The sequence below is a fragment of the Phaethon lepturus genome, unplaced genomic scaffold (assembly GCF_000687285.1).
Source record: "Phaethon lepturus isolate BGI_N335 unplaced genomic scaffold, ASM68728v1 scaffold2673, whole genome shotgun sequence".
Taxonomy (NCBI): domain Eukaryota; kingdom Metazoa; phylum Chordata; class Aves; order Phaethontiformes; family Phaethontidae; genus Phaethon; species Phaethon lepturus.
The window spans coordinates 2,987-16,904 of NW_010528296.1; the positions used below are offsets into that span (position 1 = coordinate 2,987).

The 13,918-nt window shown below is 38.6% G+C and overlaps 1 protein-coding gene across 1 annotated transcript in view; it reads left to right on the forward strand.

Annotated features, from left to right (window-relative positions):
- Nucleotides 1-1,160: 1,160 nt before the first annotated feature.
- The window catches only part of AKAP11 (A kinase (PRKA) anchor protein 11), a 35,827-nt gene continuing 23,069 nt past the window's right edge, over nt 1,161-13,918 (forward strand). The window contains exons 1-3 of the mRNA XM_010283627.1: nt 1,161-1,226; nt 8,363-8,479; nt 13,082-13,129. Of these exons, the coding sequence (XP_010281929.1) occupies nt 1,161-1,226; nt 8,363-8,479; nt 13,082-13,129 (231 nt within the window). The remainder of the gene's footprint in view (nt 1,227-8,362; nt 8,480-13,081; nt 13,130-13,918) is intronic.

Here is a 13,918-nt window from a genome sequence, read left to right on the forward strand (position 1 = left end):
AATTACTTGATGCCACTACTCATCATCTTATTTAAATTACATATACTCAAGAGTAAACCCATATAAAGATTTATTTCCCATATAAAGGTTAAATATATGCTTGAGATGAGATTGAGAAAACCAAGCCGGTCAGTTGTGCAAAGGAGACCTATACTCTAGTGTCTTGGTGTTTATTTTTTATTTTGCAGTCATGTTTACATGCATTTGCTCCTTACCTGGTTTGTTTTTGGTAGTCTAGGAGTTCTTTTTTCTAGCTAAATTGTGTGACCCTGGGAAAAGGTGAAATAGTAAAACTTCCATAGAACTTAAAAGCCCAGCACATGCTTTCTGTCTTTATTAATATCCTATATTTATTGACTGCTGTGGAGGATGTAGAGATGAATGAAACAAACTAGATTTTTCTGTTTCATTGCTGCTGATTAAACAGGAAAACTTGGAAAGCTTTTTTATTTAATGGATTTTTTTGTTTGTTTGTTCTTGTTTTTAGAATTAGATTTGAGATCAATAAGGGTAGCTGACTCGAGCAGAAACTCTTCTGACCTACTTTGGTGAAGTAAGAATGCTGGTAAACGCATCTTTGGGCCGCTGTGTTTTGCCAGCAGAGGCAGGACTGCCCAGAGCAGTGCTAGAGAACAGAACAAGATTGTTGACATGTTAGCCTAAACAGGAGTCACATGTGTTTCTCTGTAGTACTTAGAGTTGACAGAAATAAATGGGCCAGTTGGTTGAGTGGGTAAGTAGCACGTTTTCCTCTTGAGATTGTTGAAGGGTGGTTCCAGTGCGTTGTATGGTTTCACCAGAGTATCAGCGATAGTGAAACAATATTTAATATTATGTTTCCCCCTCCCCTCCAATGCAGCCTTGAAATCTAGTTAAAGAAAAATGTTGGAACTAACTGTGTGTTTTACATTTCGCGCATCATTTTAAAAATCATTAAGGCAGTACTTTTTCAGAGGCAGCAATCAATATGGATGATGTGCTGTTTAATCTTTCTTGGTTTAAAAAAGGTTTAAAATTGTTTTTATTGTTTTTTGTTTTGTCTATTTGCATTTTCAAAATGTATACAAACTAAATGGGGAAACAAAATAATAAAGTATAAATATTTTTTGTAGGTGTTTTTGAGCTGTCTTCTTTCATCGAATATTAAGATTGGTAAAATCATGGATATGATATGCCCCCCCAAGGCTCAGGGCAATCGAATGAAACCAAGAGTATCTGTGAAAAAGGTAATTATCTGTATTAAAAAAAAAAAATCTCAGAGCTTTTCATTCTTTATTGCAACAATCTAATAATGAATCAAGTCAAGTGGTAGGTTTGTTGGGGGGTTTTGGGTGGTGTTTGGTTTTTTTTCTTCTTCTTTATATGTTTTAATTTTGTTTGTCTAACTTTGCAAAGAGGCAAAGAAATTGCCTTTGCTTTATGCTTTGGCATATTTAGCATAGTTGAACTGGGAGGCAGAATAGTTTCAGGAAGGAGTGCATGCTTTTGTTTTTGCCTTTTGTTTTAAGGTAATGTGATGAAATGATATATTTATTTACATTTTGAGCACACATTTTTCAAGTTTATATGTAATAAATTTAAATAGAAATATAAATATGTAGTGTTCATTGAAAACTGTTCTGTGAAGTCTGTGTTAGGACTTGCTGAACTTTATCTCTAGATCTTGGTTTCTTGACTGGCTTATCCTTGTGTTTACTTGAACTTCTAGGCAGTGCTTTGGTGAAAAATAAAATATGTCTAGCACTTATGAAAGATATTAATTTTTTTTTAGCAGTATTTATTTATTTATTCATTCTTTTAAATTTTGTTACTTTAGCTTGGAGAACGTAAATACTCTTTCTCAAATTTTCTTGTAACCTCTATAAGCACTTACTGAAATGAAAGTTGCAATTTATCCTGAAGGAACAAATTTATTTATCCAGTCAAAATTGTTAAATACAGATTCATATTTTTCTAGGTCTTTAGTGGTTAATAATAAATTATTTACTTAAAAGTGTGTGCAATACTTAAGAGGAGAAACTGAGCGAGGAAGTATCTTGTCATATGAAAATTGCATTATTTTATTCCATAAGCAGATTTTGTTGTTTTAAGGGAACAGTGTCTGTGGTATAGGTCCTGTAGAAACTGCTTGAAGGCAAAGGTAAGGATTATGGGACTGTCAGGCAGGTAATCAGTTGTTTCAGGTCCTGATACAGAATGTTAACTGCCATACGTTAAGCAGTTTGAAATCATGGATGATATTTTTTCACTTTAAGGTACGTGTTATAAAAGGTTTTATTGGTTTATGAGAAATCTCCAGCTGAAATAGAGTTCTTTAACTACAGTCAGATCATTTTGCATTCTTAACCTGAACATGAGGTCGATTTTAGAGGACTTTTTTTTGCCTGCCCTTTATTTGTTTCTGGGTTTTTTTCCCCCCTTCTTCAATTTAAAGAACAAACCAAAAAAACCACCCCCTCCATCCATGCACCCCCATGTTTTTAGGCCTTTGGGTTGCAGAAGCATCTTTCTGATAATGATGGTGACCAGTGATTCTTCACTGATTCTAATGGTTGCCTAAAATACTAGCTCTATGAATTGCTCTGTTAATTGCCATCAAGCATTCTGGACTGTGTGGTTCTAGGAACATGAATTTGACCCTTCTCAGGTGTCTTTCTCAGAATTCTACATTTTCATCCAGCCAGGCTCTGATGTTTTGATCTGTAGCTGCCTCCTCTTGATTTTTCCCCGAGGAGTGGCTTACTTAGAGTGTGGTACTTTCTTTCTCGCAGAGCCAGGCAGGAGGGTGGTCAGAATCGCACTATGTTTTCCTCTTCTGTTGATTTACAGTTTGCAGTCTGGTTCATGTCCTCTTTGTAATACTTCACAGGAATTGTTGCAGTAGCTCTTAGAAGTCAGTGCATGGTTGTGGTATGCACATTTAAAGCCTAAGTTTCCATTTTTACAAAATGACTTCAAAATATGCAGTCCATTTAAATTTTACAGCACACGAAATCAGGAAGAGCTGTTTTGTTACTTAAGAGCAGAGGAAACATGTCTCTCCAGCACTGGACTTGACTTCTCAGCACATAGTGGCATCTTGCAGGTTTGTGGTTGTTTGAAATGTTAGAGAGCAGTTGTTTAAAATAGTTCATGAGACTGATTAGTATAGAATTTCCTCCAGTGTACTATGAAGGATCCATGGACAATGACTTCTTGATTTGCTGACCACTAAGGGGACAGTGCAAAACTTTGAATTGCTCATTTGAGCTAGAGGCTTGAGAAGGATTTTCATCGTTCAGGTCTGTCTAGCTCTGTGCCCATTTGAGGATATTTGTGCTTTTCCCCTAGTATGACTTAGTAAGTTTGAAATCTGTGTTTGCTATTGAAACAGGATTTCTTGCCAGACATGTGACTGGAGTACATGGGCCTAGAAATAGAGCTTTATAGATTGCTTGGGTTTTTTTGCCCATATGTCGATGTATATTGGAAGTAGTTGTACTATTTATAAAAACAAATGACATCCTTTTGTTGAAGATGACCTCTTGTCCTTACCTAAACTGAGCTGATAGTCTTGGGGACTTGCTGGTTTTCAGTTTTTAATGTAGTTGGGTGTCTCCTAGATTGGGATTGTGAGAGAATTTGCTTTCGTCATCTGTTGGTTAGGAGGATTTCTCTGAAATTGAGTCCAGTCTTTTGCTGTCACAGGCACAACTTTGATAAGAATATGAAAAAGTGACTAAATACAGTCTCAGAATTAATGAGGGGAGATTAAAAAACACAACAACACGCTGCTGTCTTTAAGTCTTTTTGAACCACACTGCTGTAGTAGCTAAGAATCTTATGAATTCCAGGCTGAAGCCATTCACAGCAAATTTATACCTGTTTGTTCATGGATGTCATTATTCTTCAGCTTAAATATTTGTTTTTTCCTTTGCTGACGTTCACCCTCGTGATGTTTTTACAGTTGGTGATCTGTCCTCTGTTAGCCTTGGCTTTTGGAAACTGTGTAAACTAAGGTTTTAGTCTGCTTTTGTATGAAAGCCTCTGCATTCCAGCGATTATCCTTCAAAGTCCTACTTTCTGTGCTTGCTGTAAGTTAATCTTCTTTTTACATGTGGATGATACTGTATGTGCAATTACACAGGATGTCCTTCTCAGTGACTCTGATGTCAGTTCTTTCACTAAAGGATGTATACTAGGGTCATGTTTGCTATTTTCAGTGGTCTATCATATTGACCATTCATTGCTATACCATGATCAAGAAGTCAGCTCGGGTCTTTTATTTCCCAACTTGTGAATTTGCAACTCTATTTTAAAGCTTGCTTTTAGTTTTTAAGGATGTAACTGCACTTCATACAGTTGCATTTTAAAATACTCTCACATTGAGCAAGTTCCTACTGTATGATGTGCTGTTCTTCCTCTTAACTGAAGAGGAAGGCTTACTTGGAGTTATCATCAGCTTTCATCTGCATATTTTTTTTCCCATTAAATATATTAATGATGATGATGCTTGACTTGAGTCTCAAGATAAATTTTGAGGAAGTTGGTTACTGACATACATCTACTATATATTCAAAAAACCCCCTTGTTATCTCTGTTCATGCAAATTTTTCTTTTCCAGAAACAGCGCTCTCTGTCTTTTTCTGGTTTTTTAACTCTTCATATGTTTCAGTGTAAATAATCTATGGAAGTCCAGATAGATGAGACCTTTCCTCTGTCTATGCATTGTGTCTGTTAATTTCCATATCTTTATTCTTTCCATGTTCTGAACTCTTTCATATTTGTTAATATGATCTTAAAAACATGCATCATTTCCTTCTTCCTCCTTTTTTTAATTATGGTTGTTTTATCACTTCAGTTATGTAGTGCCACCATCAGTGTGCTACCAGACCTATGTAGAGTTTTGAATGCTGGTTCTTCTATACCTCAGCTATAGTAGCTCTTAATACCATACTCCTGCTCTAGTTATACATCCTGCCTTTTATTTCAGGATGTTAAACTAGGGAAAAATACTTGCTTATAAATAAGGTGTATGTAGTAGTTTGTAGCGTTGGAAAAGCTGACTACTAGAGAACAATGATAAGCCTTTCTCAAACTGGATCACCTGGTCTGCAGAAAATTAGCAGGTCACACTGTATGACTTTTACTATTTTGAGTGTTGTGATTAAGTTACTGTAGAAGCTGAAAATGAGACATTTCAACATGCTTGCTTGACTTCAGAAATTACTTTTGTATGAAATGAATGAACTGGAGGAGCAAAGTCCCTCCCACTGTAAGAGAAGATCAGGTTCATGACCACCTGAGGAACCTGAACATATACAAGTCTATGGGACCTGATAAGGTGCATCCTAGAGTCCTGAGGAAATGTTGTAGTTGCCAACCATTGTCCATAATATTTGAAAAGTCCTGGCAGTCAGGTGAAGTCCCTGGAGACTGGAAAAAGGGAAACATTTCACCCATTTTTGAAAAGGGTCAAAAGGAGGACCCTGGGAACTACTGATCTGTCAGCTTCACTTCTGTGCCTGGGAAGATCATGGAGCAGATCCTCCTAGAAGCTATGCTGAGGCACATGGAGGGCAGGGAGGTGATTTGAGACAGCCAGCATGGCTTCACCAAGGGCAAGTCCTGCCTGACCAACCTGGTGGCCTTCTAGGATTACTGGTCAAGGGAAGAGCTGTGGATGTCATCTGTCTGGACTTCTGTAAGGCCTTTGACAAGGTTTCCCCCCAACATCCTTCTCTGTCTATTGGAGAGAGAAGGATTTGTTGGGTGGATGAGGTATTGGTTGGATGGTTGCATCCAGAGGATGGTGGTCAACAGCTCAATGTCCAGATGGAGATAGGTGACGAGTGGTGTCCCTCAGGGGTCTGTAGTGGGACTCTTTAATATCTTCATCAGTGACATAGACATTGGGATCGAGTGCACCCTCAGCAAGTTTGCAGATGACGCCAAGCTGAGTGGTGCAGTTGACATGCCTGAGAGACAGGGTGCCATCCAGAGGGACCTGGGCAAGCTTGAAGAGTGGGCCCATGTGAACTCACAAGATTCACCAAGGCCAAGTGCAGGGTCCTGCCCTTGGGTTGGAGCAACCCCTGGTATCAATACAGGCTGGGGGTTGAAGGGATTGAGAACAGCCCTGGCAAGAAGGACCTGGGGGTACTGGTGGATGAAAAGCTGGACATGAGCCGGCAATGTGCGCTTGCTGCCCAGAAGGCCAACTGTATCCTGGGCTGCATCCAAAGAAGCATGGCCAGCAGGTCAAGGGCGGTGGTTCTGCCCCTCTGCTCTGCTCTGCTGGGACCCCACCTGGAGTCTTGTGTCCAGGTCTGGTGCCTTCAGCACAGTAAAGACACCCGTTGAACCTGTTGGAGCGGGTCTAGAGGAGGGCCATCGGGCCACAGAAATGATCAGAGGAATGGAATACTTCTGCTGTGAGGACAGGCTGAGAGATTTGGGGTTTTTGAGCCTGGGGAAGAGAAGGCTCCAGGAAGACCTTATTGCAGCCTTCCAGTACTTCAAAGGGGCTTATAAAAAAGGTGGTGACAGACTTTTAGCAGGGTCTGTTGCGATAGGACAAGGGGTAATGGTTTTAAACTCAAAGGGGTTAGACTGAAACTAGGTAGAAGGAAGAAATTTTTCCTAATGAGGGTGGTGAACCACTGGCACGGGTTGCCCAGAGTGGTGGTAGATGCCCCAATAGATCCATAGGCAACTTTCAAGGTGAGGATGGAGGAGGCTCTGAGCAACCTGCTGTAGTTGAAGATGTCCCTACTTCTTTCAGGGGGTTGGACTAGATGGCCTTTAAATGTTCCTTCCAAGCAAAAATATTCTGTGATTCTATGATTACTAAAATGTGGAAGTAAATTGCAACTAAACGTGTGGGAACAAAGGAATAGGTGAAAGTGGAAATTAGTTGAACAGTTAATTTATTTCATATGACCTAATAATTGCCTTAAATGCATTTTAAAATAGTTCAGCTGTTACTTTTCCATAAAAGTGACAGTTCTGACTGCTTTAATGTCACTTGGCCTTGGCTGTCTGAGTGGTAGTCTGGGCCTTGTTTGCTAACAGTTTGAAATACATTTTGGTAATTTGAAGGATCCTCAAGTGAAGTTTCTATTTTGCTTTTGTCCATTCACTCTAGAAATTCTTTCTTAATTTTGTATTGCCATGATTACAAGTGTGGTGACACTGGCCGTGCTGTAACAATTGGGCTTCCCATGTAGTGGTACTTGATACCATTTTTTCCACAGGGGGAAAAAAAAAAAAAATCTGTCTTGAGATTTAACTGTAATACATTAAGATCACATTTTACCATAAAGGGATTGTTTTTGCTGTGGGAGTATCAGAAATGCAAAACATTCTCTGACTAAATTTAGCTGTCTCGCACTTCTGCTATTGTTTAAGAAGCTATGCAAATTTGAATGAATTTGTCATAAGTTGGACATGCTGATTTGTCGCTTTATTTTTAACAGGGCAATCACATAGAGAATAAATAATCAAATTAACAATTTATAACCATATCATGATCTTATTTTTCTTCTTAACATTACCACTCGCTAGAGAAGATGACAATTTTAAAATAAAAAATAAAGGTTGCTAACTTCCTAAAACAGGTGAGAGGATGTTGTCTTTTATACAAGCTGAGTGAACCAGTTTTTGTTGTTGTTCTGTCTTCTTGTGTTATTTGACTTCAGATACCAGTGATGATAATTCTTTTGTTCTGCTGCACTTTGTTACACTGGGAGAAAGTCTCAGATTCTTAAGCCTTTTTTAGCCATCTGTGGGTGCTTGCATATCACTGTAAGTGTAAATATAAGAAATGTTACCAGAAGTTTTTACATGAGATTAGGTTACAGTTGTTTCATATTCTTCAAGGAACGGGAAAGGAGAATGTGTGTGGATTTTCTTGGGGTTTGTTTGTTTGTTTGTTTTCTTTCCCTCTGACTTTTGAAGCCACCTCCATTGCTTTTCTTGGCTAAATTTGCTTTTTATCCTTTTTAAGTAAAAGCTGATGGAAAAGTTGCATATACAGCCTTTGATGCAGGGAATAGATGGGGCTCGGATTTCTTCTTGGATTCATCTGTTTCTTTTCTTCAAGTCTGCATGTTCTCACCTTTTTTTCTTTTTTTAAATACTGAATGGTCAACTTCTTTTGGAATAAAAGTATTGCTTGAAGAAAACAACTTGCCTGTTTCAGTTCCATGTCCTGAAGTAAATTTAAACTTCAGACTTGGTGATTTATATTTATATACAAAGTAATTTGAAATAGTACTTGGAGTAGGGAAGCCTATGGGAGGCAGGGGATAGATGGATGGACCCTGAATGCAAAACTGAAAATGCTTTTTTTTTGTCTTACATTTATTTCATTGTTTTTCAGAGTTTTGGTGAAGGTGTACTGCACTCTATGAAGTCACTGCTACACAGCAGAAAAGAGTTATGCAGTGTATCAGCAGAGGAATGTCGAAATCAGGAAGAGCAAGATAATTTTATTGAGGTTTGGCATAACCTGACCATTTATATATATTTTGTGGCTATGATAGAAAATGATTTAGCGTGAAGCAGTATGGGAAATTGCAGGATGTAATTGGATGTAAATGGGAACAATGCTGCAAGTTACTGGCTGTAAAATCTGTAACCCCTGTTGTCATTCTGAATTCACTCACTGTAGTCTTGAAAAGAGCTGTAACGCTACAAGATGACATTTCTCTGCTTTGTAGCATTGTGAAATTAAAAAAGCAAAACGTGTAGATAGATAAATTTGTAAGAATTGTATAACTGGGTGTGCTGGATTTGTGAGCAGTCCTGTGATCCAGTTTGTATGGCTGGTATCCTAACTAAGTAGCAGAACATTTTGATCCAGGTCTGAAAATAAAAGTTGAAGTGATTGCTCTTGTTTTCCCTGTGCTCAGCACTAAAAGCTGAAGCCTCAACATTGCAGATCTGGACTTCTTTTACGTTAATACGGATGGGCCAAAAGCTGGGCAAGGTCTGGAGAGAAAAGTAGACCTGGACAGAACGCAGGACTGTAAAGTATTTGTAATTTTGGTTGTTAACGTTTTCCTCTTTCCTAGAGGATGAGTTGGCTAGGTTTTTAGGAACACAGGGAGGGATGGGAGTGGCACTTGACATTCAGTGTTGTGGGAGAAAATTGTGTAGAGCCATAGGCTGCAGACTGAAACCGATTAGGTTCATTAGATGCCCAACAAAAGAGAGGACTCAATTTTTCATTAGCAGCACGCTTATAAGAAACTGTAGGGAAGCAATCTAGTGTCAGCCTTTAGAGACAGTAACTCTCAAGCTGTGAGGAGGCATAACTAGAGCTGTTTGAGTTACAAGACTAATAGCAGCTTCTCCAAAGGGAAAAGAAAAAAGGAAGAAGGTATCTTGCATTAAGTGTTTTAGAAGACTACTAAGTAGTAGTTGACAGGCATGACAAGGAGCTTAGAGAAGGAGACGGTGACCTGAACTGGCCAGGCAGAGGAGCTGATATAAGGGGTAATAAAACAAAAAAGACCTGGGAAGTGGTTAGAGAACACTGATAATTGGATAGGGAGTAGCAGGAGGAAAGGAAGAGGCAGATTGTGTGACCAGCAGAATCACAGAATCACAGAAACACTAGGTTGGAAAGGACCTTCCAGATCATCAAGTCCAACCATTAATCCAGCGCCACCATGTCCCCTAGACCATGTCCTGAAGCGCCACATCCACACGTTTCTTGAACACTTCCAGAGATGGCGACTCCACCGCCTCCCTGGGCAGCCTGTTCCAATGCCTGACCACCCTCTCAGTGAAGAAATTTTTCCTAATATCCAATCTAACCCTCCCCTGGCGCAACTGGAAGCCATTTCCTCTTGTCCTATCGCTAGTTACTTGGGAGAAGAGGCCAACCCCCTCGTCGCCACAACCCCCTTTCAGGTAGTTGTAGAGAGCGATAAGGTCTCCTCTCAGCCTCCTCTTCTCCAGACTGAACACCCCCAGTTCCCTCAGCCGCTCCTCATAAGACTTGTGCTCCAGACCCCTCACCAGCTTCGTTGCCCTTCTCTGGACACGCTCCAGCACCTCAACATCCTTCTTGTAGTGAGGGGCCCAAAACTGAACACAGGATTCAAGGTGCGGCCTCACCAGTGCCGAGTACAGGGGCACAATCACTTCCCTACTCCTGCTGGCCACACTATTCCTGATACAGGCCAGGACGCTGTTGGCCTTCTTGGCCACCTGGGCACACTGCCGGCTCATCTCAGAGATGAGTTAGGATTGCCTGGGTATCACGAGGGTTTTTGGGACTGGCTGGTTATTGAGGTTGTGACTGTATGAAACGTTTGGGGAGCAGGCAAGAAGCTGAATTTGTGAAAGATGAAGAGCTGTGGCAGATTAGAGGTAAGGAAGAAATGTTAAGCAGTGGAGGAGTGGGAAAAACTTCTCTGTGTCTGTTCAGACAGACCATGCTCTAGAATCTATGAAACTCCTCAAATATTGGGTCCCTCCTTTTTTTTTTTCTTGTAGCAAATAGCTGACAACGTGTTTTATATGCCTATAATGACGGTCCCTATGGAGAAGGATAGCTGACTATATTTAGTTACCTTATTACCTTGAGCAATTAAGAGCCCTCTGGTTGAAATGTGAGAGGGTCAATATCCTGCCACAGAACAGTTTTTTGTTTTGTTTTGTTTTCTTGTAAGAATATAGAGAAAGATACCTATATGTAGAGTAATGCTAAAAGAACATTATTAGGACTGCAAAGGTAATTTCTCACACTTACCAAAAACAAAAATTTAGGTTTCCTGTACCATTTTAATTAATTTCCTCTGTACACATGGGTTATGATAGCCTTCAAATACAGTCTCTCATGCACTATTTTTACTTTAAAGAAAAGGCTTGTGTTTACCAACTGTTGGGCTTTCTATCTTGCTGGCCTACTCCCCAACAACTTCTGAACTGGTGTACTAATTTCAGACATGTTTGATGTCTTAAAAGGTGATTTATTTTTCTGTGAAAGCTGGAGTTTGGCCGCTATAAAGAAATCCAAGTTAATGTTGTCAATGAGGCAAAAATAGGCAGATTTGTCAGTGGTGTGGTCTCCTTGACAGCAGTCTACTAGCTCATCAGTGTACATATGGACTCATGTGCCTTCATCGTTATGAAGCTATGACTCCTGCATGCTGCCCTGTATTGCACAATGAGTTATCCCACAGAAGAAGGAAAGGGTTGGAATCATTATCTTGAGGAAGAGGAAAGGGCATGTAAGAAGACAAAAGAGCAAACACCCATTAAAAAAAAAACAAACTACCAAAAAAACCACAACAGCAACAAATCCTGAAGCCTTCCAAAATGCTCAGAGAACTAGTTTTTTTCCAAGTCCTTTAAATTGTTTGCTATTTTGCCTCTTCTGTGGAAGAATTCAGTTCATATTGTAGGTACGGTACAGATAAAAAGATGTAGAAAATGAAAGGTGTCTTGCAGCTACTGAACAGATAAAATTAGGAGTTGAAGAAAAGGTGTAGGAGCTGAAGGGTACATTGCGTAAACAGGATTGTTGCATAGTTAACACAGTGAATACAGTACTGGAGACTGTAATTTGTCTGGAGCTATTTGGAGTGCTACTATGAAGCACTGTTTCACTTAGAATTTTGTCGTAACTGGAATAAAGATAAGTGGATATAAACAGGAAGATATTTTCTGGGGGCACAGTAGCTTCCCAGCATGAGACCTCCTGAAATAAACAAGTCAACATTTTTAATATTTTAGTATGATTTCATTTTAAAAGAAAGTTTAGGGTTTTTTTTGTTCACACATTGAAAGAACATACTCAAAACTCAAATACAGTTCAAAACATTTTTTTTAGGTGTTCTGTTTTATAGATTTGTCCCTTTTATGTATGCATGATCAAGTAGCTGAACCAGTTAATAATAAGTGATTATGATGTTCTTTACTGTTTTTAAACTTGAGAACTGACTGACTACCTTACAGTAACAGGGAGTAGCTGCTACAAATTTGGTGTGAGCTGTGACTTCAATACATAAAATTCAGTCTATTGCATAGTGCTCTGAAATAGTTGAATCCAATCCATATCAAACTTGGGTCCAAACATCAGTGGAAGTATTTAATCTTGGTGCTTTATTCCAAATCTACAAAATAGAAACAAAGATTATTTTTTTACAGCCCTGATTTGAAAATAAATTCATTGGGATTTTTTTTGAGCATTTGGGTACACTGTTGATTTGTCATTAGGGAAATACTAAATGAGAACTGAGGAAATCAGACATTTGAAACAAAGTTTGTGTAGTGGATGTAAAATAGATCATGTTCTGACCCTGAAGAATGAAGGTAAGACAAAACACCGACTCTCTTTTGTCTGTGTTGAACAATACAAGACACCTGTAGACAGAAGAGAGGGAGAATATGTGGTGAAATATCTTGCCTGTCCACAAGCACAAAAACCTGAGGTAAAGCTGACATTTCTGACATAATCCAGGTTCCTGAGCCTGACAAGGCCTTTTTTTTTTTTTTTTGACGTTGACTATTTTAATTCTTTTTACTTTAGGGGTTTATCTACTTGGATATTGCATGCAAATGTGTGGCTTAATTAATCTGTTCTGTTTTGGTCTTAGGCTAATCAGTTTACATGGTAAATTGTATAATGTGATGGCATTATGCTCTCTTCAATATATTCAAATGCATCACAGTTAGCATGGACAGATTTCAAACTGGAACTGTTTTATATGGGTCCATCTTGAAGCAAGGACAGATGAGCACTGATCTTTGCAAAATCATGTTTATTTTAACATGTAATGAGACTTATACATGTTGCTCAATGTATACTAGCCAATAGTCCACTAGAAAATAGTAGGTTTCAAATGTTGTATGTGCTCTTTAGTTGGATCTGACTTTTCACAAGTCAAATAGCATTGCAGTACTAGTCTTTGTGTAAGACTATGTGCTACTGTTTGAGCAAGGTATGCTGCTCTGAGGTACGGTTTTTGTGGCAGTAGAATGAAGCTTTATGGTAAAGCTTGCTGCATTTTTAACTGTTAAGTATCTGCAGAAAATGAAAAAGTTATTTGCTGTACTTTAATATGTTCATGCATTTATTTTACAGATTACATTTATAGGTTTTGCTGAAGAGATGGGTACTGGTCATTTGCAGGTACAGTGTATATCTATATTGGAAAAGAATGTTCTTCAGCGCTGGAGATTTCTTCTTAGTAGTACATAATTTTTTTGATAGAGGAATTTTGGTGTTTGAGAAACGAAATATGTGCATCTTGAGCATTTAAAAACCTAAGTTCTAAATATCACTAAAAGGCTGAAAAATAATTATTTAATATGATCATCAATTTTTGGTATGGATTTAAAATATTACCTGGGCCAGTCTTTGTATAGGAATGGTTTGGAATAGCTTACTTTTAAATTGGGGAAGGGGGGGATTTGTTTTGTGTGTGGGTTTTTTGGGGGTGGGTGGGGTGTTCTGTTTTATTGTTAAAAAAACTATGTGTATCAGTATTTTGGTTTGTAACCTTCTCTTTAGTAAAGTTGTGATTATTAATATGGTGCAGTTGTCATCTGCAAAGCTAAAATTTTACTGAATTGACTGCTAGCTGTGAGTTGCTGGTGGGGGACCAGGAGTCAGTATTATGGTTATGCCTAAGATATTATTCTGGAGAGTTAGATGAGGAAACATTATTTTAAAAGGGGAAGTGTAGCAAACTAGTGGGATTGTGCCATGCCATTTTAAGAAGTTAAGGATTTAATCTTCCTGTGCAATTTATGCATCAGTATAACCCGTAATGCAACTCCACACTTCTACTCTGTCTAGATCTTGGTAGATAGAGATTGCTGTAATAGTTTTCTGATGTTTAAAAATGGAAATCAGAAACTCTCAATCCATTTGTGTTCAAAATTGTATCAATGTTGGTAATTAATTAAATGATAATAG